At 37.6% G+C, this 26,285-nt stretch overlaps 3 protein-coding genes across 3 annotated transcripts; 1 reads left to right on the top strand and 2 right to left on the bottom strand.

Moving 5' to 3' along the window:
- Positions 1–618: 618 nt before the first annotated feature.
- On the bottom strand, positions 619–6,129 carry LOC129422384 (uncharacterized). Its single transcript, XM_055178276.2, has 5 exons — positions 4,704–6,129; positions 4,285–4,421; positions 3,475–4,012; positions 2,866–3,057; positions 619–1,441 (listed from the first exon to the last, which is right to left on the bottom strand). The coding sequence occupies exons 1-5, from the start codon at positions 5,403–5,405 to the stop codon at positions 1,214–1,216; spliced, it is 1,797 nt and encodes a 598-aa protein (XP_055034251.2). The 5' UTR covers positions 5,406–6,129; the 3' UTR covers positions 619–1,213.
- Positions 6,130–6,306: 177 nt separating this feature from the next.
- Positions 6,307–12,655, top strand: rad9a (RAD9 checkpoint clamp component A). The gene is made up of 11 exons (XM_055178278.2): positions 6,307–6,537; positions 6,773–6,843; positions 6,927–7,049; positions 7,258–7,372; positions 7,516–7,615; positions 7,701–7,807; positions 7,914–8,017; positions 10,326–10,390; positions 10,481–10,588; positions 12,005–12,206; positions 12,327–12,655. The coding sequence occupies exons 1-11, from the start codon at positions 6,504–6,506 to the stop codon at positions 12,435–12,437; spliced, it is 1,140 nt and encodes a 379-aa protein (XP_055034253.2). The 5' UTR covers positions 6,307–6,503; the 3' UTR covers positions 12,438–12,655.
- Positions 12,486–25,186, bottom strand: tbc1d10c (TBC1 domain family, member 10C). Its single transcript, XM_055178275.2, has 10 exons — positions 25,074–25,186; positions 24,800–24,906; positions 24,123–24,219; positions 19,841–19,948; positions 19,659–19,765; positions 18,576–18,690; positions 18,062–18,127; positions 17,787–17,976; positions 17,382–17,542; positions 12,486–16,076 (listed from the first exon to the last, which is right to left on the bottom strand). The coding sequence occupies exons 2-10, from the start codon at positions 24,904–24,906 to the stop codon at positions 12,675–12,677; spliced, it is 4,353 nt and encodes a 1,450-aa protein (XP_055034250.2). The 5' UTR covers positions 25,074–25,186; the 3' UTR covers positions 12,486–12,674.
- Between the last annotated feature and the right edge of the window lie 1,099 nt (positions 25,187–26,285).

The following is a 26,285-nucleotide window of genomic DNA, read 5'->3' as shown; positions in this document are numbered from 1 at the left end:
ATTAAAGCTTTATTTCTATTAATGAGTAATACATTTGTTACAGTATTTATTAATGTTATATTAATAAATACTGTAACAAATGTATTACTCATGGTTTGTTTATGTTTGTTAATACATTAACTAATGTTAACTAATGAACCTTGTTGTAAAGTGTTACCGAATTTATGAAGTGGTGGAATTTAAAAGAAATGATATTTAAACAACCACATTTAAAAATGACATTAAAAATGTCACATGACACTTCACAGTCACAATGGCACTGTATGACTGATGTGTTGGTTTCAACTAAATATCCAGATTTTTACACTCTACCAAATGTTTCTTTAACCTGCTTAAATGTTTCTATAACTGAAATACTCAAGAAAACTTGGGAGAAGCATAAAAATTGTACTGTTATTAGTTATTTAAAACCCAAAAATTCATCTAAAATTACCCCCACCAGCTGAGCTAAGTAATACTCGACTGTTTTTTTTCTGTTTTCAAATAGAAAAAGTTAGTTCCTTTACTGAACACAGTTTTAAGAAACCAAAAGATGTTCAAAACTGGACACCTACATATCCATTTAATTAAAAACACATTAAAACAATAAATATGAAGAAACACCCAAGATATTTCTTAAATTATTATATTAGTTTTTTTATTATAAAAGTGGCCACATGACAGTGAAATAATAAATATTTATCTGACTGGTTTACTGGTTTTTGTCTAACCAACCTGATCTCATACGAATTCATACAGATTTTACGACTTTGCTAATTAATATCTGTATGAAGTGAATTGCCAAAAATTTACAATTGTTAGAAAAACACAATAATGACCCCACCCCTAACTCCACCTCACGACCCAACATCACAGGGGCAAAAGCAAATCATAAAAAAGGTTTTAAGTACTAAGTTGGTCATACAAATTCATACAAATTAGCCCCGTGCAATTGCCATGAGATTGTGTTGGCCTAACCTGAAGTAGTTTATTGTGTAATTTTGATCAAATGAATATGTAATAATATTTTATCCAGCATATTAAAACATAACATAACAGTGGCAAGAAAATGTACTGCATAACATAAATTAATCAATTTATTTACATGCAATGATACCTTCTATTTACAATATTTATAGAGTAACAATTTAAATATATGCCCTGGCCTGCAAATATGTGTTGGAATAGTGAACAACTCCAGAATTTCAGATTTTGGGCCTGAAGCAAAGCAAAGTTAAAATTTGTATTTTGTCCTTCTGCCTTTTAAAGACACAATCCACTTTGGAAAAGAGGAGCGGGGTGGGGGATCCTGGGGCCAAACCTCCTCCTTTTTCTCCTCCTCTTTCACCTCCTCCACCACCACCTCCTCCTCCTCTTCATCAACCTCCTCTGGCCAGATAGGTGGTGGTAAAATGATCACTTCCTCAGCGAATCGAACGTGACGGGAATCATCCATCTTCCTCTGAAAGGAGAAGCAGTGGTGTTATTTACAGCAATTGCAATTTTTTAGATATAAACAACAACTATATAAACATAAAAATTTGATGTTGGTGCTTGATGAATCACGCAATTGTTGGAGTACTTGTATAGTAACTTATTAAAACTTATGTTTGATGTATGTCTATATAAAAGATGAAACTGTGAACCACATCTCATTTAGGGGTGGTTTCCCGGACTAGGATTAGTTTAAGACAGGACTAGGTCTTAGTTTATTTAGGAAATATAACTATAGTTTTAACAAACATGCCCAACTAAAAACATTACTTGTGTGCATTTTCAGGCAAAAACAAACGGCACTGATGATATGTCAGCGCAAGTTGTTTTCAGTTTTGATAGCTCTTACATTTATTTTAGTCTAGGACTAGTCAAATCCCTGTCCAGGAAAAGGCCATATTTTACAAAAAAAGACAAAACACCAAAGCCATGCATTAAAAAGAGGATGAGGAATTGTCTTTTTGGGTTGGTACAAACTAACTTCATAAATAAATACCTCTATGACAGTTTCTATATTAAGAAGAGCTATCAGGAAACCCTTGAGGCTATAAGTAATGAAATGCTAATCATTTTCTTAAAGTGACTCACATTGTTATTCATTGTTTATAACCTTGGTCACATGACAAACTAAAATTTCACTACAACCCAATCTACACTTTAATAACAGTGCCACACAGCTACTTTTAAATAATAATCCAAGTGCCTCTGAGGTGACACTACATAATAATAAGACACAAACCTATGTTTTTAACATCAGAGATTTAATAAATATTGTAACCCTATATTCTGCATTTTGCAGAAAAATGGGGTCGGTACCCTTTAAAAAAAATAGGCTACATCTTTTCACCTACCAAAGTGTGGATATAGTATAGGTACATATTGATACCAAATGTATGCATATTTATGCCTAAATGGTACATATTAAGAGGATTTTAAACTATTTTTGACCATTTTGTTCTGAAAGTGTATGATTCTGCACCTTAGAATAGATTTTAATATTCATAAACATGATTAATATTCATAAACATTATTAATATTCAATTAATATTCATAAACATTATTAATTCATATAAGGAGAATGTGGCTCGTGGCTAGGTATGGCCATACAAACAGCCAAATGTAAAACATTTTTTTTTTTAAATTTTAAAAAGTACTGCAGCTGCTCCACATCTTACATATTTTGAACTATTTAAATTAATTCAATTAACGAACAAAAGTGTAATACTGTCAGCTCCTTTTAACACATTTAAATCCATTTCATCATATTCACCACAAATATTCCTCAAAAATAAACAAAGAAAATGCAAAAGACATCAGCAGATTAATTTTGAGCCTTGAAAATCTTTTAAAAATTGCTTTTGACATCAACACCTACTGTACATCTTACTGTACCTTTTTAACTGCTATCTCCATATATACGGATGAATCAGAGTCTTCAGAGTACTGCGGACAGCTGAGAGATGAAGATGATGAACTGCTGTCATCCTCATCCTCCCTATATTTAAACTGATCCCTTCTGTTTGTCCAGTGCTCCCTTTTACGCTGCAGAGATCCACGTGTGTTTAGGGAGGAACTGTCCATTGGCTGTGAAATGGGAGGAGTGGGATAAAGTAAGAAAATTTAGGAAATAACAAAGGACTGAATAAATGTGCTATGCACTGTCAGAAGAAAATAGTCAAAAATGGTCCCAAGCTGTCACTGGGGCAGAACCATTTTAAAAGGGTCCTATTATGTACCATTTCGGTACAAATATGTATACATTTGCTACCAATACTGTATGTACCTTTGAGGTACTAATATGAGCTCTTTGGCTACAAAGATGTCCTTTTTAAAGGGTACCAGCCCAGTGACAGCTAGGGACCATTTCTTCAGTGTACTACTCTTACATATTAGGTAATTTTGAAACACCCAAAAAAGCACATCATTTTGGTAATAACGCCTAGTGGCTCAAAATGAACTTTGGTTAAACTCAATGTTATTTCCTACTGCTTATATTCTTACCTTAAGATATGAATGGTTCAATTGAGGTATGAAATCTTTGACATGTTGAGCCTGGTTATGGTTGAGGTCGGACACTTGTGATTGGGAATAACTCTGCTGACTAGACATCAGATGATGCTCATTTGAGAATTGGTGAGAAAATTGTGATTGTTCGTTCATTCGCTCAAAGTTGTGAGTCTCGCTTAGACTCAGATCAGGGTTTTGTAAATGGTTTCTGTAGAGAACAGAAGTTTGTAACTGATTTGCAACATGTGATGAAGGGTCACCGATCGGAGATGTGTGATTTCGGCTATAAACGGGTACGTTGAAGGCCATGTCCTGTGTAAAGCCTTCATGGTGTGACATTTGTATGGAGTTTATCATGTCTGTATAATGTCCCGTACCAGTCCATTTTCCTTCACCAGATTGGTTAATATGACTTAGTGACTCATTTGGTTGATTCTGTGTGTTGCTGCTAACCGAGAGAAACTGAGCCCATTGAGTTCCACTGAAGATCTCTTCCATTAAATTAGAAGTGCTAAAGGAGAACAGATTTTCGCTGATAGAGAGGAAAAGAGATGGAGAAGATATAAGTTAATGTTTACTTACAGTAGGCTACAAATATCACCTATATGTACAACCAATGAAGATGACATAATTTTTCCGAATTGTTATATTTTTTATATAGTCCTATTGTTCATATTTATTCTAAAACATTTATTTTTACAAGAAAAAGAAAGTAAAATGTTTTCATGTATCACACTTGTGGTATGATAACAATGTCTGATGCATATTTCTGTGCATATTTCTATTGGCAAGCGTGTTGGTTACCTCATATAGCTTGGTGAGCTATTGGCGGCGCCATCCAGTCCTCTGTCAATTGGTTCACTGTGCGTATTTAAATTCTCAACAAGTTTTGTGGTTGTGTTGTTCACATCAATGGGCACAGATAGTGAAGAAACATTTCTCTGAATAAAGGCATGAAGGAAATTTGTTTTTACCTCACTTGAACATGTTATGCCGAAAAATTTAAGTGATGCTAAGTTTGACTGCTCATAAAGCACAGCATACCTCTCCTAACCACATGTCATTCATATTCATAAAACAAACATACAGAACAAATTGCGCACCAAAGTTTGATACTTTAGAAGTTTGGACAAACTGCTAATCTCAAATATGTGTAATTAATTTTAAAACGTTAGCATATGTTGTGTAGAAATGACTCAAAGTGAAACAGCACAAATACTCACTGCTTCATTCAGTGCTTGTCTTTCTCCATCATTTCTTGGTTCAGTCTCTGTAGCTCTGTGTCTTTCTCTCCATCGCTCCTTCATCTTCTTGGTCCACCTTTTCGCGTCCCCCCACTTTTTCTTACTTTTCTTTGTTGGTTTTCCAGTATCTTTCCCAGAACCCCAAGTCCATATGCCACTTTGACCCCTGATCTCCGGTGTATCTGAGAGTGAAGTGGACATTGGTAAACTCTGACCCAAAAGGTCAGGTGGCGTTTGATATGGATCTGTTTGGAATGAAGGTGACAGACCGGAGCCAAGCACATCCCTGTTTTCCCCTTCCTGTCTAAACCAGGAATTCCCAATTATGTTCTTCTCTGTGGGAAATTGATTGTCACCCTTCCATATTAATGGCGCACGTTTAGGTTTAGGAGAAAATACATGTTTCCTGATCTTTTTGGCTGGATTATTTGAAATTGGTGTTGATGTAGCCCCAAAAGAAGATGATTGTTGGTTCCTTTCATTGTTATTCCAATTAATAACTTGCTCTCTCCTGTTGTTGGATGAAAATCCAAACTGATAAGCTGCTGATGAATCTGTTTCAGCACTCTCTACGGACATTTCAGTCTGTGAGCCGTTGTCGCTTTGAGCGTTAACCCGTAATTTTTGAAGCATAGATTCCAGCAAGACTTGCCTGTTTGGGACTGGATTTAGCTCCGCCATTGATGCCAGGTGCACCTGTCCTGTGCACACTTGAGTCCATACAAAACTCACACAGACAGTCGCTAAAATGCAACACTAACTCAAGTGTTACATTCCACAGATGCATGAACACATACAAAAATACAATCACCCATGCTTGTTACAAGTAGAGCTGTATCAAAATCCAGGTGTTTCCATCATCCTTCAGAATTGTACTCCATTGCCCTCATGAGCTCTCAGTGCTATTTGATCTTTTCTTAATTTCTGAAATGTTTCAGAAGAAGCACTATGATAAAGCGAAGTGCAAAAAAGCAGAAAAAGGTGTGTCCAACACCTGGACAAACAGGTAAGGCAAGTGTGTCTGGATTACACATTTTGCGTTTTTTGTACACTATTTAAAACATTTAAGAAAACATAGTTTTGTATAGAAAGGGATTTTATTTACAATCCATTCATTACGATCATCACACTGCAGTCTTCTTTTATGGAAATCATAATGACATTGATAATCCATTCACAATTTGGGGTTTTAGTTACTATGTAAGTTTCATAATAATTAGTAAAGGCTGCATCAGATTATATAAATTAATGTTTAATTACGTATTATTTTTGCATAAAATGTAATAACTGAGGTTTATTTGTGCACTGAAACTGCTTAAGTTGGTCAGTGACGCATTCTTATGACGCAAAAATTGGGCGTGCTCCATTTCATGCGGCCCTGCGCAGACGGATCGTTTAATGATATCAAGTACCGCGAGATCTGTGCTTCCGAATAGCGCTCGCGATATTTTAACGTCATACGCTGATCGATCTACGCAGCGTGAAGTGGGAAATGGTTGTTGTCTGTCAGATGCTTTGCGCTGATTGGCTAGAGCAAAAATACGCGCCACATGTCGAGCTCGCAGTAAACACTTCTCTTTTTGAGTTATTCGTGTTTGAGATGTTTACCTTTGACTGTATAATGCGTGTCGTATAAAAAGCGCTTGCTAAAAGTACCTCAAAAACAATTTTTTGTGCGAGTAAAAATTAAACAATAACATAATGTGGCCGGTTCCTTAATTTAACACAGCATATCGAAGCGTAGGTTACACTTCATTTGAAGTATTAGGGACGGATATAATGGATTGCGTTGCAACCGGAGGAAACGTGAAAGGTAATGAAACGTTTACGAGATGTACGTTATTAATATTTTAATGTATTTGAAGCTTGACGCGCCGGTTAGAAACTCAACGCGCGTTGTTCGAAACGCGACGCAACAGCGTACTGCACATAAAATACTGATAAAATGTATTTCCGGAATTCACAGCGTCTGACAAATGCATAAATGTTAACGTAACTTCTTGTTTCTTATATATTAATGCAGTAAAAGTGACGCATGCTTTATTTAGTTTTAGCAAAGGCCATTCATTCCCTGTCGAGGATTGGAGAGGAGCTGTATCTGGAGCCGGTGGAGGATGGGGTAACTTATGTGTGTCTGCATGAGATTTGAATAAAAAATGAATAATAACACTGTCTTATTTTCATAGATGTTGTGTCTTATAGTTGGCCTTGCGGTCAGTCAACTCTTCCCGGTCAGCGTTTGCCTGTTTCCTGCTTTCTCCTCTCTTCTTCCAGAGGTATCAGACTTCATCAGATCAGAGCTTCCGCTGCAAGATGCCCATCAAGGTGACCATCATGTACCTGTTCTTCACATCTCATTCATTTCCCCTGCCATCCCTGTTTGACGTCACAGATGAATGAATGCATGTCACCTTAATGATTATAAGTTCGTAACAAAAGAAACATCAACCCATTGTTCTCTTTTGTATTTACTGTGCACTTACTATAAGAGGATGCATAACTACATCTTTTCTTTTTAATGGTTATTCTTCAGAGCGTGCAGTCTGTCTTCAAGTCCCTGTCGTCTCTGGAGCGATCGGTAGAGAAATGCCGTATTCAGTTGAACAATGAGAAAAGTCGTTTGACCATAACTTTGCACTGTAAACATGGTAAACATTCAATAAAACATCTGAGTTTTAGTTTGAAAAAAATTAATCTAAACCATAACCTTATTTTTGTGTGCATTCAGAGTTTGTCAAATAAAATTAGATTTTAAAGTATGGTTAACTAATCTTTTTTTTGTGTGTTACAGGGCTCCTAAAAACGCACAATTTATCCTTTCAAGACTGTGAAAGTTTGCAGGCTGTGTTTGACAAAGAGAACTGTACCAATGTGCTACAAGCTCAACCCAGGTTTTATTCATCATTAATGCACTTCAACATCTGCTTTAACTCTCTGAGTTTGCATTTATTTCCTTTCTATTCTAACCTATTTTAGGTTAATGGTGGACACAGTTTTACATTTCCCTCCATCTCTGGAAGAGGTGAGTCTGTCAGTGTCCAATGATCGCGTGTGGCTCAGAAATCACGTAGAGGATGATGCAGGTATCAGCGTTCACTTCATTCTGCTGTTACACGCCAAACAAATCAAGTCACATGCTTATCTTAGATCAAATACAACGCTTAAGTATTATCTTTATTTTTTTTTCAGATTCTCGAGCAATGATGACAGAACTGTGTTTGAGCTCGGAGGAGTTTGATCAATTCACTGTAAACACCCAAACCAGTATCACATTCTGTCTTAAAGAGCTCAGAGTGAGTGCACGCATGTACACACACATCACAAGACGTTTAAAGGATTACTCTACTTTCATAAAAAAATCCTAATCATTTACTCACCCCCATGTCAACCAAGATTTTATGTTGAGAAGAAATTAAGTTTTCAAGATTTTTCACCATATAGTGGACCTCAAGAGTTTACAGTGTTTACAACTTCAATCCCAACCGAGGCATAAGGTTATTATCTAGCAAAACGATCATCATTTTAGCAAAATATCCAGACTTAGAAGGTGTCCAGCATCAGAATTTTTAAAAAGACCTTGGAGCCAATTTTTTGCACATATAAGAAAGATTAAGGTCGGAACTTACTATAACCATTATTTTCAGAGGATTTAAAAAATATATCCTAATTATTTACATTTTTAGATGATAATTATCAAAGATTGTCATTACCGCAACATGATATTACATTAAATATATGCGCTTACAAACTCATGTTTCGGTAATGAGAACTAAAAAGTTGTCTAGGTACTATGACAAACAAAATTTCAACTTATATCTGGAGAGAAAAAATAAGAACTGCTTATCTGGTAGCCATCTTGAGTCTCACAGTCAATTATGTCCCTTTCAACATTTTTTTTTTTTGAAAATGTTAGTTCCTTGAGGGCTTAAACAATGATTGAAAATTGTTGCGGAGGATTAGAAAATATTTCTTGGACACATTTATATTCCTTACTATTGAATCTACATTTACCAATGATCACCAAATACCACATGTTTCTTTATTTCCATGTCAAAGTGTGCCGCGACAGTGTGAGCTTACATATTACGTAACATAATCAAGTCAAAAGGTTGCGGTTGCATATGCTAAACACACACTTGTGGACCATTTAAACAATAAACTTACACATAGACATTAATTAGTATCATTCCACATACAACAACATCGGAAAGGTCATCTTTCTCCACACTTGTAAACACTGCAGTGGTAGTTTCGCATACGTCGTGTGTGACCTTTCCACGTGATTACGTAATAAATAAGGTCACACTGACGCATCACAAAGCTTGTGCAAGACAAGAAGTTGTGCTGAAAAGTATTTATTTTTATTTTTGGGTGAAAATGATGACCGTTTTGCCCCTTATGCCTCGGTTAAAATCGTTTAGAGCCCTTTGAAGCTCATTGAAACTAGTGGACCTCAACAGTTTACTAAGTCCACTATATGGAAAAAAAATTCTGGAATGTTTTCCTCAAACAGGGTTCCCACGGGTCCTTGAAATCTTTGAAAGTTTGTGAATCTGGAGGGGGGTTTCAAGGCCCTGGGAGGTTTTTGAAAATATACATACATAGATTCAGGTCATTGAAAGTCCTTGAATCTATTTTATGCAAGAAGTTTTCTGGAAAAAAATCCATATTATTCCTTGTGTAGTGTAGGATAATATCATAAAATTCTCGACTTTTTAAGCACACATGCTAAACTGTTCGCTTTAAATGCTTATATCTTCTGTATGCGAATGTTGATTCATACCAAAATGCTTTTTTGCATAGTTGTGTTTGACACATGAAAACATTTCGGGTTACGTATGTAACTGTTGTTCCCTGAGAAGGGAACGAGAAGCTGCGTCTCCCTTGCCATACTTTCTGCGTCCCTGTAACGCCGTCTTTGGCAATATTTCATAAGCATCACCATTGGTTGAATTTGATATACGCAGCACGAGTTCCCTCGAAAGGGAACTGTAACAATGTATCTTAAAAGGTAACACGATGTAACCTTGCTCTCACTTGAAATGGGTCCGCACATTTATCCCTTGAATTTGAGGGTATTGGACCTGGAAAGTCCTTGAAAGGTCTTTGAATTTGAAGTTAACTAAGGTGTGGGAACCCTGCCAAAAAAACTTTTTTTTTCTTGACTAAACAAAGAAGGATACTAAACCTTGGATGACATTGGGGTGAGTAAATTATTCAAAAAAATTTATGAAAGTGGAATAATCCTTTAATAACTGTATGGATTAATTTGTGATCGATGGATGCACTTTTTAGAGCTTTAAATCCACTATACAATGCCATTATAAAGCTGAGAAGAGCCAGGAAATTATTTAATGTAACTGACTACATTTGGCTGAAAGAAAAAAATCTTTCTATTACTGGCTTGAAAAAGCTGTTGTACATCTAATAATGGGTCACTTTAACATATTAAGATATATAGACAAAATAATAATGGTCTCTTGTTTGTAAGATGCTTTGGATAAAAGCACCTGTTAAATAAGTAAGTGGAACTGTAAGATCATATGACGATACATTGCAATACTTCAAGTCTGTCTGTTATTTCTCTCTGTTTTTCATCAGGGTTTGCTTGTGTTTGCTGAATCGTCTGGGCTTCCAATCTCTATGTATTTTGGCGAGCCAGGCAGGTGAGTTTATATGTTTGTAAACTAGTCCAGGTTAATTTGTATTGTTGTAAAAATAGCCTTTCTTAACTTTTGTTTGTGACTGTATTGAAGTCCAATTATCCTGAGTGTGACAGACAGTGTTTTGGAGGCTAACTTTGTTCTCGCTACACTGTCGGAGGACTCGCATCAAAAGAACCACGTCAACACAAACAAAAAGACGTAAGGATGTGAAATATGAAATTCAGAGTTTTTGGGACGGTTTCCCGGACAGGGTTTAGATTAATCCAGGACTAGGCCTTAGATATATTTCGACATTTAAGTAGTTTTTACAAACATATCTTACAAAAAACAATACTGATGTACATCTTGAGACAAAACAATCTATCTGATATATGTTAAAATTCACTCCCCTAAAGGATTATTAGGAACACCTGTTCAATTAATGCAATTATCTAATCAACCAATCACATGGCAGTTGCTTCAATGCATTTAGGGGTGTGGTCCTGGTCAAGACAATCTCCTGAACCCAAACTGAATGTCAGAATTGGAAAGAAATGTGATTTAAACAGTTTTGAGCATGACATTGAGCGTGACAATCTCCTCAGTTACTGGGATTTTCACGCACAACCATTTCTAGGGTTTACAAAGAATGGTGTGAAAAGGGAAAAACATCCAGTATTTGGCAGTTTTGTGGGTGAAAATGCCTTGTTGATGCTAGAAGTCAGAGGAGAATGGCCCGACTGATTCAAGCTGATAGAAGAGCAATTTTGACTGAAGTATGAAGTATTACAACCGAGGTATGCAGCAAAGCATTTGTGAAGCCACAACATGCACAACCTTGAGGCGGATGGGCTACAACAACAGAAGACCCCACCGGGTACCACTCATCTCCACTAAAAATAGGGAAAATAGGCTACAATTTGCACAAGCTCACCAAAATTGGACAGTTAAAGACTGGAAAAATGTTGCCTGGTCTGATGAGTCTCAATTTCTGTTGAGACATTCAGATGGTAGAGTCAGAATTTGCCGTTACAAACAGAATGAGAATATGGATCCATCATGCCTTGTTAACACTGTGCAGGCTGGTGCTGGTGGTGTAATGGTGTGGGGGATGTTTTCTTGGCACACTTTAGGCCCCTTAGTGCCAATTGGGCATCGTTTAAATGCCACGGCCTACCTGAGCTTTGTTTCTGACCATGTTCATCCCTTTATGACCACCATGTACCCATCCTCTGTACTAAAATGGCCCCCACAGTCACCAGATCTCAATCCAATAGAGCATCTTTGGGATGTGGTGGAACGGGAGCTTCGTGTCCTGGATGTGCATCCCACAAATCTGCATCAACTGCAAGATGCTATCCTATCAATATGGGCCAACATTTCTAAAGAATGCTTTCAGCACCTTGTTGAATCAATGCCACGTAGAATTAAGGCAGTTTTGAAGGCGAAAGGGGGTCAAACACAGTATTAGTTTGGTGTACCCTATAATCCTTTAGGTGAGTGTATGTCAGTGCCAGTTGTTTTTAAATTAAGGCATCTTTTTATTCTGGGACTAGGATAAACCCTGTCAGGGAAACCTCCCATATACGTTAAGGTTATATTGGCTTATATATTAAGTAATGTTGTTTCATTCAGTCTGGAAGCAGAGCAAACGACAGACGACTTCATGTGCGATGATATGGACTCGTTTCTAATTGCCATGGAGACCAGTGAACTACCAGGACCATCACACGTACCCTCATCCCCACCACACACCACCAATAACAGAAAACATCCAGTCAGTGAAGATGAGGAAGAAGAGGAAGAGGCACTTACAGATAGACCCCCCAACAAAAAAGTATAACAATCAAGTTTAAGATAATAATATATATATATTAAAATATGAAATAACCTGCAGATATGAGTGTAATACAGTAGTCATTATTTTCTCTGATTGTTTTCTCCTTTTTTTTTCCAGTTTTGTTCACTTTTTTTCGGTTCAGTTTTGCCCACTTCCTCTCAGCTGACCAATCAGACGATACAGACCCAGGAAGTGCTTGCAAGTGACAGTGATAATGAAGATTCATAATGAAGACAGAATCATAATAACACAGAATCAACTTTGAACTGAGTGATGTGGAAACTCCCATAACCAACGACTGTTAAAAACATTGAAGTCTTCCTGTTTTTATTTTTCTATTAAAATAATAATGGTTTTAAACCAAAGCAGTGAAAATAACAAGCCATGTTAAATCATTGCACCGATTTCTCATTAAAACCCAACAGTCCCACTGCTGGACACTGATATTTAATTGTCTCTTGTTATTTAAAAATAACTATCTGAGAAAGGAGCAGAATTTCTCCTGGAGCGATGCATCTGAGAGTCGTCACCGCTCCGGGCGGTCACTTCATTATCGGGACACTTCTTGCTGAGCACCTGGAAACTCTTCCCTCTCGTCTGAGGCTTTTTCCTTTCTCTTTCTTTGTCCTTTTCCATTTCTTTCTCTCGTTTCTTTCTCTCTTTCTCTTCCTTTTCTATTCTCTCCTTCTCTCTCTTGCGCCGTCTCCTTTCTTTCGAGGTCATACGCTCCTCTTTCTCGCTAAAGTCTTGAATGAGGATTTTTGGGACTGGGGTTTTATTGGCGTCCCCTCGAAGGCGGCGGAAAAGACCCAGGCGTTTGGGAGCACTCGTTTTTGTCTCCGAGTCGGATTTAGTCTGAGCGTGTGTCTCGTGTGTGTTTTCTGGCTTGGATGAGTTGTTTATTTCAGGCTGACATGTGGGTGGAGGTGACCCGTCTGACTTGGATGCGTTTGTCTCCTTTGCAGTGTGTGTGTGATCAGTGCTCATCTCTTTTGGCACTTTAAAGGTGTCCTCAGAGAGGATTGTGGGATAGCACACCCGTGAGCTGGAAGTTCTGCGCAAACAGAGTTGAGCTGGTGGGATGTTTGGGGTTTTGGAAGGTGTCATTGAAGAGGGGGGCTCTGACTCCTGACTGTTGGGTCGTTTTGCACCTGCGCTGTTACGATGGTTGCCAGATCCAGCTGAATCATCTGGGTTGCCAGATCCAGCTGAATCATCTGGGTTGCCAGATCCATCAACAGAATTCACTGCGTTGCTCTCAGGATGACCCGATTTTGTTGTAACGTGCACATTGTTGCTAGTCTCATCTTTAGGTTGCTCCTTGTCTCCTGGGTTTTCAAGTTGAGATCCAGTGGGTTTATTGCTTTCTGGGTTTTCGGGAAAACAAGAATCGTCCTCTCCCTTGTTTTCAAGGTGGCTTGATTCTTTAGTAGATGGTTTGCTTGCTTCATTATTTTTTGTGGCTACATCTGCTATATCCATATCACCATCTCCAGAGTTTATAGATGGTGCTGTTTCATCCTCCCCCTGAGAATTGGGGATGTTGTCACCTCTGGTAGCACCCAATGTGATTTCTGCTTCTTTGGTATCCATTTGAGTGTGTTCTGACTCGCTGGACGTAACAATAATATCAAGATCATTGTGATCCGTGTCACTGGGCTGTACAGGATGAGTGACCGATCCATCTGGATGAAATTGACTCTCACCTTCTGATTCAGGATCAGTGGATGATGTTAGCATTGCTTCAGATGTTTGCATCATTTTGTCAGCTTTATGATCCTCACCATGACTTGTTTCTCTATTTTTCTCACTTTCTTTATCATCATCTTCTTTAATCCCTACATCACTGAACACGTCTTGCTGAGCACCAGTCTCCTTGTGTTCTTCTCGTCTTTCTGATTGTATGTTTTCTTCGTGTTGGCCTCCGTGCAAATGAAACCTCAAGTGTTCTTGGTCAACGTGTGTTTGTTCTTCTGTCACTAGGGGGGTTTCCTGGGTTTGTATGATTTCCTCATCTTTATGGTTGTCTTCGGCTGTTATGACTTTTTGCAAAGCATCTATCTCATTTTTGTTCCGTTTACAGCCCCCAGTTTGTATTTCACCTCTCTGAGAGTTGCTCTCTGACTGCATTTCCTCTTCCTGTTTACCAGAGTTGGTCTGTAGGTGTTCTTCCTGTGGATCATATGGTCCTGAAATGATCTGAATTTCCACATTCTGTTTATCTTGGTCTCCTTGCTCTTCTATGTTCTGTTCGTCTTTTTGATTAGCCTCACTTTCTGATTTCTGTCTCTCTTCAGATGTCTCACTTTCTGATCTCGTTTCATCTTGACATGTCTCACTTTCTGATTTCTGTCTCTCTTCAGATCTCTCACTTTCTGATTTCTGTCTCTCTTCAGATCTCTCACTTTCTGATTTCTGTCTCTCTTCAGATGTCTCACTTTCTGATCTCGTTTCATCTTGACATGTCTCACTTTCTGATCTTGTTTCGTCTTGACATGTCTCACTTTCTAATTTCAGTTTCTCTTCAGATGTCTCACTTTCTACATTCTGTCCATCTTGACATGTCTCACTTTCTACATTCTGTCCATCTTGACATGTCTCACTTTCTGATTTCTGTCTTTCTTCAGATGTCTCACTTTCTACATTCTGTCCATCTTGACATGTCTCACTTTCTGATTTTTGTCCATCTTGACATGTCTCACTTTCTACATTCTGTCCATCTTGACATGTCTCACTTTCTGATTTCTGTCCATCTTGACATGTCTCACTTTCTGATCTCGTTTCATCTTGACATGATGTCTCACTTTCCAATTTCAGTTTCTCTTCAGATGTCTCACTTTCTAATTTCTGTCCATCTTGACATGTCTCACTTTCAGATTTTTGTCCATCTTGACATGTGTCACTTTCTGATTTCTGTCTTTCTTCAGATGTCTCACTTTCTAATTTCTGTCTTTCTTGAGATGTCTCACTTTCTACTTTCTGTCCATCTTGACATGTCTCACTTTCAGATTTAGTTTCATCTTTAAATGTCTCACTTTCTGATCTTGATTCATTTTGAAATGTCTCACTTTCTGATTTGTGTCTTTCTTGACAGGTCCCACTTTCTGATCTTGTTTCATCCTGACATGTCTCACTTTCTGATAGCTGATCATCTTTACATGTCTGTCTTTCTACATTCTGTTCATGATGATGTGTCTCTTTGCTCTCCTCCCCACCAGTTCTTTCTGAATCACATTTCTCTTGTCCTGCTGGTGAATTATACTTTTGTTGGTTTAATGATCTCTCTATATTTTCTTGATGATTATCTTTGTGCGCATCCCCCTGTCTAGAGTCTCTCTCTGTCACACTTTGCACATGTGACATGCACGCTGTTTCTTCATGGCCTTCCTCGAAAACGTCCCCCTCAAATGTGATGTTTACATGAGTGCTATGGTCTTTCTGTTTGTTTGTGTTGAATTCCGCTAGTCTGTCCTGCTTGGCCCTTTGCTCTCCAGCGACACCGCACACACTTCTCCTCCTTATCTCTTCACCATCGCTCTCTTCCATCATGCTTTGTGAGACTTTTCTCCCTCCTCCGTCCCATTCCTCAGCGTCACTTCTGCTTCCTCTCTTTCTGAACTTCTTTCGCAGAATATGTGGAGAAAGAGATGAGTGTGAACGCATCAGAGGAAGAGTCAGGCTGCCTTTTTGTTTTTCTTTCTTTTCGTTTTCCTTCTGTTTGTTCTGCACTCTTTCCCATGCCATGCGGTATCCGTGACAGCGGCCTCGAGGGTCAAAGGTCGATCCTGGTCTTTCTTTCTTCCATTTCTCCATCTCTTTCTCAGTTTGTTTTAGCAGGTCTGCCGAGGACAGTGCCACAGAACATACCTGAAGGTGTAAAGGAGTGGTTAGTGTAGAAACTGACTGTATGTACGATTATTAGGGAAAAAGCAATAGTGAAGCCCCACCCATGAAACAAATATAGCACATGAAGCCCTAACCCAATGTTATTTGGGCAAACAGATCGTACCAAAACGTACGAATGAGATTTGTACGAATTAGCCACCTTATAAAATAGTTATGAATAATGGTATTGGTCCGCACCAAGGGGGATAACGAACTTAAAGGGACATTCCACTTCTTCAAAAAACATGCTAATTTTCTAGCTCCCAAGAGTTAAACATTTGATTCTTACCGTTTTGGAATCCATTCAGCTGATCTCTGGGTCTGGCGCTAGCACATTTAGCATAGCTTAGCATAATTCATTGAATCTGATTAGACCATTAGCATCGTGCAAAAAATATAACTAAAGAGTTTCGATATTTTTCCTATTTAAAACTTGACTCTTCTGTAGTTACATCGTGTACTAAGACCGACGGAAAATTAAAGCCCGCGATTTTCTAGGCAGATATGGCTAGGAACTATACTCTCATTCTGGCGTAATAATCAAGGACTTTGTTGATGTAACATGACTGCAGCAGGCGTAGTGATATTACGCACTGCCCGAAAATAGTCCCCCTGGTTACTTTCAATAGCAGGGGACTATTTTCGGGCAGTGTGTAATATCATTGTCCCTGCTGCAGCCATGTTACATCAGCAAAGTCCTGGATTATTACACCAGAATGAGAGTATAGCTCCTAGCCATACCTGCCTAGAAAATCGCAACTTTTAATTTTCCGTCTGTCTGACACGATGTCACTACAGAAGAGTCAAGTTTTAAATAGGAAAAATTTCGAAACTTTTTTTTAGCTTGATGCTAATGGTCTAATCAGATTCAATGGATTATGCTAAGATATGCTAAAAGTGCTAGCGCCAGACCCGGAGGTCAGCTGAATGGATTCCAAAACGGTAAGAATCAAATGTTTTACTTTAGGGGAGCTGGAAAATTAGCATATTTTCAAACAAAAGTGGAATGTCCCTTTAAATTCGATTAAATCAAACCAAACAAGACACGTGTGAATACCCCCTTAAAAAGCACTCAAGTGTGAAAACAATATTTGCTTTAATTTTTTTATTTATATGTGAGTTTATGGTGCAAAAGATGTGATCAGGTTCTGATGGAAAACAGTTCCAGTTCATTCATTTTAATAGCTCCGAGGTGTGTGTATGAACTCTATTTAGGACTTTGAAACCGGACCGACAACTGCATTTTGTTGCTTATTAAATGTAGCCATGTAAATGCAGTAATACTACCTCATGAATGAATGCGTCAGTCTGATCATTTTGGACACGCTGTTTAACACCACGCAGACGCTCCAGGGTTTCCATCTGTCCATCACATTCTTTTCGATGTCGTCCTTCTCCAAGGCATCGCCGCACCAGCACCACGGCCACTTGAAATAACACACGCACACCTGCAACACACAAGATTTGCTCAGCTACAGTCCTACTTATCAGCATGGTGGACATGTTTAAAAATTTTGCTGAATAAGACCGAAGCTTGGAAGAAGCATAAAGGTGGGCCACGATGTTCATGTGCACATCAGTTGCAGGATAAATTAATACATTTCTGCATTAATATCTTGCACGTAACTTTTGCATGATGCATCCGGGACCAAAAAATCTAAGCATTGCAGGTATATAAAATTAAAAACAAACCATAGCAGAAGAAGAGATCCCAGACTCGGAGCAGAGTATTGAAAGGCAAGTGGCGGCTGTACAAGCACATCAGCCAATCAGTGGCAAACATGAGAGGCTCCACCCCCTGATTCTGTAAGTGTTTATGTGCAGCTGGACACAGTTTTTTTAACACATTTGAGAGAACAGCAGCATCGAATAAAACACCTTCCTAAAAAGAAAGACAAACAAGGTGTTATGTATAAATATTTATGATTTGATGGTGTCCTTGTTAGGTTAAAGTGAATATGCCGTACCAGCAGAGGGCTGTAGTAGCCAGGAAGGTAATGCTCACTAATCTGTGCCAAACACCAAAATGCCTCCTAAAATAAGAAAATGTCCATAGTTAGACAAATTAGCAGTATGTATACTCAGTACAGTTTGTGAATATTCTGTTTGAATATTGGATATACCACCAAATGGTCCTTATTGTCTCTGGGACAGATCCTATTAAACCTCCTAAGACCTGCACTTTTTTTTAACCTTAATACTTCTGTGTAACTGGAACCTGTTGTACACAAACATGGACGATTACACTGCTTCATGTTATAATAAAAATATTTGGTTATTATATTTATTGGTTCTTCCTAAACCCAAAATAGCTGGAAGAAATCTGAAAAAAAGACAAACCAAAGCTTGGGTCTTAGGAGGTTAAAAAATACACCTTTGCCTGAGGAGTTAAATCAAATGTACATATTGGTTCTGCTCAAGATGTCTGCACATTACTAACTTCATTGAGCGTTTATTAAAATGACAATACGAGTACTGTACCTCAGCAGGCATATTCATGAGCAACACAGCTGCCACAGGTCCTTGTGCCTGACAGTAGCCCTCGTCTGGTTTATACTGCGTGTACGCTTTCAAAACCTGCAGCAAATCCTTTTGACTGCTCACCAATAACAAACCAGAAAGACAAAAACATGTTTTTATGACTAAGGGATTAATGAAATATAATGCACATGGTGTTCAGATATGTATTTTCATGTCAATCTTAAAGCTATAGTTCACTTTAAAATGAAAATTCTGTCATCATTTACCAACCCAGTCTCACCCCATGGCTTCAATACTTGACGACACTTGACCATGCGTCAACATGTTGACGCGGAGGGTATACCTTTCGCGTCATTTTTTGACGAACTGGGGACTTCAATACTATTAAGTCCGTTGCATTATTTTTCCTATTTTCTTACCATTTTCTACTATTTTCGCGTCGGTTTAGGGTTAGATTTACATAATGACATCCCTACCCAAACCTTTCCCTAACCCCAATGCCAGGCGACAACTGTTTAATTTCGCGTACCTAATAGTATTGAAGTCCCCAGTTTGACGCGAAAGGTATACCCTCCGCGTCAACATATTGACGCATGGTCAAGTGTCGTCAAATATTGACGCCATGGGTGTGAGACCGTGTTACATTTACTCTTCCTCATGTTGTTCTAAACCTGTATGAATTTCTTTTTTCTGATGAACACAGAAGATATTTTGAGAAATGATGGTAAACACACATCAGATAGTGACCATTGACTTCCATTGGAATAAAAAAATATGATGGAATTTAATGGGTACCGTCAACTGTGTGCTTACCATAATTTATTAAAATATTTTTACACAATACTTCCAAAATATTTGTTTTTCCTACTATGGAAGTCATTGGTTACAATCTGCTGTGTGTCATTTATCAAAATTCTTTTGTGTTCATCAGAAAAAAGAAATTCATACACGTTTAGAACAACATGAGGATGAGTAAATGATGACAGAATTTTCCTTTTAAAGTGAACTATCCCTTTAATAAAGTTAAATATAGAGGAGAGAAAGCTAAAACCGAATCTAAAAGAGTAAGATGATCTTGACTACCCATGGCCATCTTTGGACTGGAACATCTCATGGAAGGGGAACTGTCTGTCTGTGTCTCTTTTGATGATATCTGTCCATCCCTGATGATCTGGAGCTTCAATCAGACCCTAACACAGAGAGGACACAATATACTGTAGACATGTTATGTAAGAACAAATAGCTGTCTATTGCTGTTTACTTACTTCATAGAGCTTTTCATTTTGTTTCTTTCTGTCCATAGCACCACAGAGCAGTGGCCAGCACTTAGCCCTGACGGATGCTGGAATGCCCTTCTGACATTGACCTTTGACCTGAGACAAATACAGAAGGCTCACACTCTTGTGCTTTAATGTGGTGCTACCCAAATCATTGTGACCCTGTCTGTGAAATCCAGGCTAAAGTCTCATAATCTAAGTATGTGATTTGGAGCATCAGAGTTTGATTTCAGACTTTGACATCTTAGTTATTATGTTGGCTTTGACAAAGCCAACATACTGATATTGTATTTAAACTTATTATTATTATTCTTCTTCTGAGACTAAAATTTCTGCGGCTAACTCGTCCGACAGCTTTCAAGCTACATCCACGAAATTTTCCACGGACATTCTAACTGGTCGGAAGAAGTGTGCTATATCTTTTTGACGGGATCCGACTTACAGAATTCCTAAAACGGGACATACAACTTCCGAAAAGTCCCATTTACTTAACATTGCGACAAACTTTGACGGGTCATAGCTGCGAGCGAGAAATTTGTAGAAACTTGTGGGTTACCACATTTGAAGAGGCTGGCAGGCACTGTGAGAACATACCTCACAATGGGGTGTAAGTTGTACCCCTGGGGTGTAAGAGGCCCCCAAAATTCCCCATTGACTTATAATGGGGCAGGAAACATGCCCATATAAGGGAATAAAAACGTTCCAGATGGAATATATTCGCTTTACAGTGTCATAGAGACATGGGGGTGGGCTCATTTTACTCAGGCATCCAATCAGTCTTTCAGGATCGTCCCATAGCTATTAAGCCACGCCCATAGCAACCATTTTTGGGCACCCTAGCAACATCTTCCATAGACTGCCATTATAAAATACCCAGATGAATATCTTTGCAGCACAGTGTCACAGAGACATGGGGGTAGGCTCATTTTACTAAGGCATCCAATCAGTCTCTAAGGATTCTTATTGAGGTATTAAGCTACGCCCCTAGTAACCAAATATGAGCACCCTAGCAACATAATAAACAAAGCCTTATATCTCTGGATCCGAACATCATAGAGACATGGGGGTTGGGTCTTTTGGTCATGTACACCTTATGCTAGCTTCATGCTAAGTCATACTAGCTTCATGCTAGTTTCATGCTAGCTTTATGCTAATTTCATAATATATCATGCTAGCTTCATGCTAATTCATGTTAACATCATGCTAGCTTCATGTTAATTCATGTTAGCATTATGCTAACTTCATGCTAATTCATTTTAGCATCATGCTAGCTTCATGCTTATTCATATTAGCATCATGCTAGCTTCATGCTAATTCATGTTAACATCATGCTAGCTTCATGCTAATTCATGTTAGCATTATGCTAACTTCATGCTAATTCATTTAAGAATCATGCTAGCTTCATGCTTATTCATATTAGCATCATGTTAGCTTCATGCTAATTCATGTTAGCATCATGCTAATTCATGTTAGCATCATGCTAGCTTAATGCTAATTCATGTTAACATCATGCTAACTTCATGCTAATTCATGTTAGCATCATGCTAGCTTCATGCTAATTCGTGTTAGCATCATGCAAGCTTCATGCTAATTCCTGTTAGCATCATGCTAGCTTCATGCTAATTCATGTAAGCATCATGCTAGCTTCATGCTAACTTCATGCTAATTCATGTTAGCATCATGCTAGCTTCATGCTAATTCATGTTAGCATAATGCTAGCTTCATGCTAATTCTTGTTAGCATCATGCTAGCTTCATGTTAGCATCATGCTAGCTTCATGTTAACATCATGCTAGCTTCATGTTAATTCATGTTAACATCATGCTAGCTTCATGCTAATTCATGTTAGCATCATGCTAGATTCATGCTAATTCATGTTAGCATCATGCTATCTTCATGTTAATTCATGTTAGCATCATGCTAGCTTCATGCTAATTCATGTTAGCATCATGCTAACTTCATGCTAATTCTTGTTAGCATCATGCTAGCTTCATGCTAATCATGCTAACTTGATGCTTGCTTCATGCTATTCATGTTAGCTTCATGCTAATTCATGTTAGCATCATGCTAGCTTCATGCTATTTCATGTTAGCATCATGCTAGCTTCATGCTAATCATGCTAACTTGATGCTAACTTCATGCTAATCATGTTAGCTTCATGCTAGCTTCAGGCTAATCATGCTAGCTTCATGCTAAATCAGGCTAGCTTCATACTTAAACATACTAACAGCCAGATAGCCTACTAAACTAAACTTCTGTCAAACCGTTTTTAACGTTCAGGCCAGGCTTTGTCAAGCCAACATAAAGTTTGTCAACAAACTTTTCTATCTAGTTCAATATTAAAGTTATCAAGGTTATATTTTTACTGAATGTTTTTTAAGTCCTTATGTAGGATGATTTTATGCAAAAAAGCTGTTTTTTCACAGACTGGGCCACATATATTTTTTTCATATATTCAAAATAGCATAAAATAATCATTACCACATCCTTAAAATTTATTATTTCTCACATTACTCTGTGGCGTCTTCTTCTTGCATAATAATATAATTTTACTTTAAATTAATGTTTCACATCCATTTTTTATTTAAGTAACTTGTAATAAGCATGTATTTATAATGAAGATTGGCTAATTACTTTACATTATATCTCATATGTTTTTAAATAAGACACCATAGTAGTGGCCAAAAGTAATGTCCAACTGTGAGCAATGGAAATCTTTGCTCTTAATTTAATTGTAATTTAAGGTGTTTGAAGTATAAACTGAAGGCTTGGCAAGAAAATACACACAAGTTTATAAAGACATAGCCCAGGAAATGATGTTCCATAAAAGCTGATCAACAAGCAACCGTTAAAGGGGACATATCATAAAAATCTGACTTTTTTCATGTTTAAGTGCTAAAATTGGGTCTCCAGTGGTTCTATCAACCTAGAAAATGTGAAACAAAACAACCCAGTAATTTAGTTTTAGTAAACCATTCTCTGCAAGCATGTGAAAAAATAGGTAATTAAAATTTGGCTCCCCTTGTGATGTCAGAAGGGTATAATACCGCCCCTTAATCTGCACTATACAACCACACCACTGCCATTTAGTGCAGAGATCAGCTCATTTGCATTTTAAAGGACACAACCAAAAACCAAAAAATAAAAAAATAAATTATCTATGTGATATTTTGAGCTAAAACTTCATATGTGTACTCTGGGGACATCAAAGATTTATTTTACATCTTAAAAAAGTCTTGTGAAATGTCCCCTTTAAAATTGTAGTCAATGTATGCTTTATTTTCTGTACCTGTGAGTTTATTTCTATGTTTTTGTATATTTGAATAAATCACAGATTCCCTAATATGCTGTAGTTTGCCAAATTATTTTGTTTAATTAATACCGCAAGGCCCGGTTTCACAGACAGGGTTAAGTTGTTTAAGCATCTTTTATAAACATGCCTAAGAAAAAAACGTTACTGATGTGTAAATCAATCGCACTGGCATATTTTCAAGATCTATTTTTTATTTATACCACGGTGCATTACCACCTTGGGTGTGCATTCTTTTTTAATAATTCGTCATCAATAATTTCTTACTCAAACATGTGTTTTAGTCTATGACCAGCTTTAAGCCTTGTCTGTGAAAACGGGGGTAAAAGTTTAGTGTTTTATCCATTTCGTACCATACACTTCATATTTTAATGGTTTAATCTAAACTGAGGGACATTTAGATCAAAACAAATATTGCAGAAATTTCCACTTTTGGCCACTACTGTACATCAGTGATTGTTTCTGTAGTCGCCGAAAAAGGCATTTGGACATTTAAGTCACAAATAAATTTATGTCATTACATTAAATATTCAAAGTATCCAAATATCGTCGCTGTCCTTCCGAAAGCTTGTATGTCCAAATTTACTATTTTTCAAGTAACAGAATAAACACTGTATTTTTTAATGATTACACATTGTGTTGTCTAAGTTGACAAGCACTTTTAATACTTTTTAATGATGAAATATTTCCAAAACCCACTGACAAACATAAAGAGTGACCAATAATAATGAGTTATATAAAATTTACAAAATATGGAGATACAAGGTTTCGGAATGACAGTGACGATATGTAAGATCTGAATACAAATTATGCAAACCTTACACGTAAAACAGCATCGCTGTTGCAACATAACTGCTTATTTTATCATTGCATTGATGCATAGCTAATATCATGATAGATCTGACCGTGCTATTTTGCATATACGTTTAAAACAGCCCCTCATAAACACATAAGCACGCACCTTGTTGTTCTTTTTCTCCATCACTTGCTCCCATTGTTTAATGAGGCCGAGCCACTTTGTCTCTCGATGTCTCACTAACTCAGGACAAGGAGCATCACTGTCAACAACACACATAAGCAACAGCAATGCATCACTGCAGTGTAAAATCACCAATGCCATCTCTTTAATATAATAAAATTCAAATTGTGATCACCTTTATGTTATAGTTTACTAGCTGTCAATTGTGAAAGGTAGTGCAATGTTAAAGTACGTGTTCAGTCTGTGAGAATAATATTTTCAAGCGATGCAATGTGAGAACGACAGGGTAGATATTCAAACACCTCTACCCTACTTCCTAACCTACTTTTCTTAAATAAGTCTCCATATGACTGCAGAGCATGGGTGTCATAAGAGGCAAAGAAAACAGGAAACCACATTCTGACAGGCCACATATCGCTATGGTAACGCAACAGGATGTTGAGATGGAGAAAACGAGAATCAGAGGTGCAGAAGGTAACAGTCGAATTCAACAGGAACAACATTATCGTATGACTTATTAAGACAGCACATAATGGGGTATGATACACGCCTCAAGAAGATTTTTTGACTCTTATCGCTCAATGATGCTGGTACTAAAGTCAAACAAACGGTGAAAGTAACTTCAACTTAAAATTGTGATAACGGACACCATCACTAACCTGTCAGTCTCTCCATTACCTACAATGAACCCAAAGCGGTTGGTCTCTAAGATTACAACTCCTGGCCCAGAATCCCCCTCCTCATCCTTGTCAGCTTCAACAGACATCTCTGTGTGTGTGTAAGAGAGATAAATGCATTCATGTATAATGTGTTGCATTGCACCTGTCACAATATTGTCTCCTAATGCATACTAATGACAGATTTATCCACATTATCAGATTAATAGAAGCATGCATCATTTATGAGATTGAAATCAATAAAAGAAATAGTTACCTTGGCGGTTCTGTCACACTGAGAGGTACGGTTGTCCTCAGATGGGAGGGGAAGACACTGAGAGAAAGACTTCCGCTTTGTGTGTGTTCGTGTGTCTGTGTGTTTTTGCAGGTTTGTGGGCTGGAGTAGATAGGCAGGGCTCATCCATCTTTATTGTGAAAATTCTACGATCATTTCTTTGTGTTAACCAATCATGAGGAAGAGAAAGTGAGAAAGGTTTTTGCAATTAGGAAGTTGACCTAAATGGCACATTTAGGTAATAAAAGTTATATAAAAGCCTACATGACTAAAAGTAATTGTATATTTTAGTCCAGTGTTTTCATAGTTTAGTTATTGCAGTTTAATATATATTTAATATACATATTAAATATACATTCACCAATTCAATAAATATACACCTATATATATATATACATCTATATTGATCTTTTATTGACCTTTCTCTATTTGAGATGGAGGTGATGTTTTATCTTTTGTGTTTCTCATGTAACACAGGTAAGTTTTCAATAAGATTTTTGGGGTTACCATGCTTGAAGATGAATTAAGTTGTTATTCCTCCAACTAAAAATATTAATTCTATATTAAGTTTATATTTCTATGTATTATATTTTTATTCAGGCATTATTGAAGCCTGACTTGGAGCTGTCTGACCATTCAGCTTTACCACCTTTCCATTGACGACAATGCCATAATGAGATTTTAGGGTTACCATAATTGAAAAGTAAAGTGATGTTGTTATTGCTTCTACTAAAAATAATTAAATTACTTTCCTTATGTTATATTTTTATTGAGGCATTATTGCAGCCAGACTTGGAGGTCTCTGTCCCATCGGCCAACTCTAGCCTACATCCCAATTCGCTTAAAATGGCCTATGCCCTAAATGTCACGGTAGGAAAATCCATTGTTTTCCTCCGTGTCATGTTTGTGTGTGTGTGTTGTTCACTTACCCTGCCATGTGCTCATTAGAGCGATCCCCTTCACCTGTGTGTTGATTGTCTCGCTCCAGCTGTTCATCATTACATCATCTCCATAAAGACTCACCTGACTTTCTGTTCCCTGCCAGATTCTATTGTTTGCTCAGTCTCCGTGTTGCTTGGTTGTTCCCTGTGCTTTGGATTACGTGTTTCAGTTGGATGTGTATTGTCGTCGTCGTCTTCGTGTGGATGTTCCGTGTCAGTCTGGATTTCACCACTGCTCACCACTCCACCAACG

This window comes from Misgurnus anguillicaudatus, chromosome 16, assembly GCF_027580225.2.
Source record: "Misgurnus anguillicaudatus chromosome 16, ASM2758022v2, whole genome shotgun sequence".
In the NCBI taxonomy this organism is placed as follows: domain Eukaryota; kingdom Metazoa; phylum Chordata; class Actinopteri; order Cypriniformes; family Cobitidae; genus Misgurnus; species Misgurnus anguillicaudatus.
The sequence above is the reverse complement of the archived record's forward strand: the minus strand, read 5'-3'. Positions and strand labels throughout refer to the sequence as shown.

Coding starts and splice junctions, on each gene's coding strand:
- LOC129422384 (XM_055178276.2), bottom strand. CDS start 5,405: ATGGCGGAGCTAAATCCAGTCCCAAACAGGCAAGTCTTGCTGGAATCT. Junction 4,422..4,703: donor GACAAGCACTGAATGAAGCA/GTGAGTATTTGT, acceptor GCCTTTATTCAG/AGAAATGTTTCTTCACTATC. Junction 1,442..2,865: donor TGGAGATAGCAGTTAAAAAG/GTACAGTAAGAT, acceptor TTCTCCTTTCAG/AGGAAGATGGATGATTCCCG.
- rad9a (XM_055178278.2), top strand. CDS start 6,504: ATGGATTGCGTTGCAACCGGAGGAAACGTGAAAG. Junction 7,050..7,257: donor GCTGCAAGATGCCCATCAAG/GTGACCATCATG, acceptor GTTATTCTTCAG/AGCGTGCAGTCTGTCTTCAA. Junction 7,808..7,913: donor TCACGTAGAGGATGATGCAG/GTATCAGCGTTC, acceptor TTTTTTTTTCAG/ATTCTCGAGCAATGATGACA.
- tbc1d10c (XM_055178275.2), bottom strand. CDS start 24,906: ATGTCTGTTGAAGCTGACAAGGATGAGGAGGGGGATTCTGGGCCAGGA. Junction 19,949..24,122: donor TGGAGAAAAAGAACAACAAG/GTGCGTGCTTAT, acceptor TATTTGTCTCAG/GTCAAAGGTCAATGTCAGAA. Junction 19,766..19,840: donor AAAATGAAAAGCTCTATGAA/GTAAGTAAACAG, acceptor TCTCTGTGTTAG/GGTCTGATTGAAGCTCCAGA.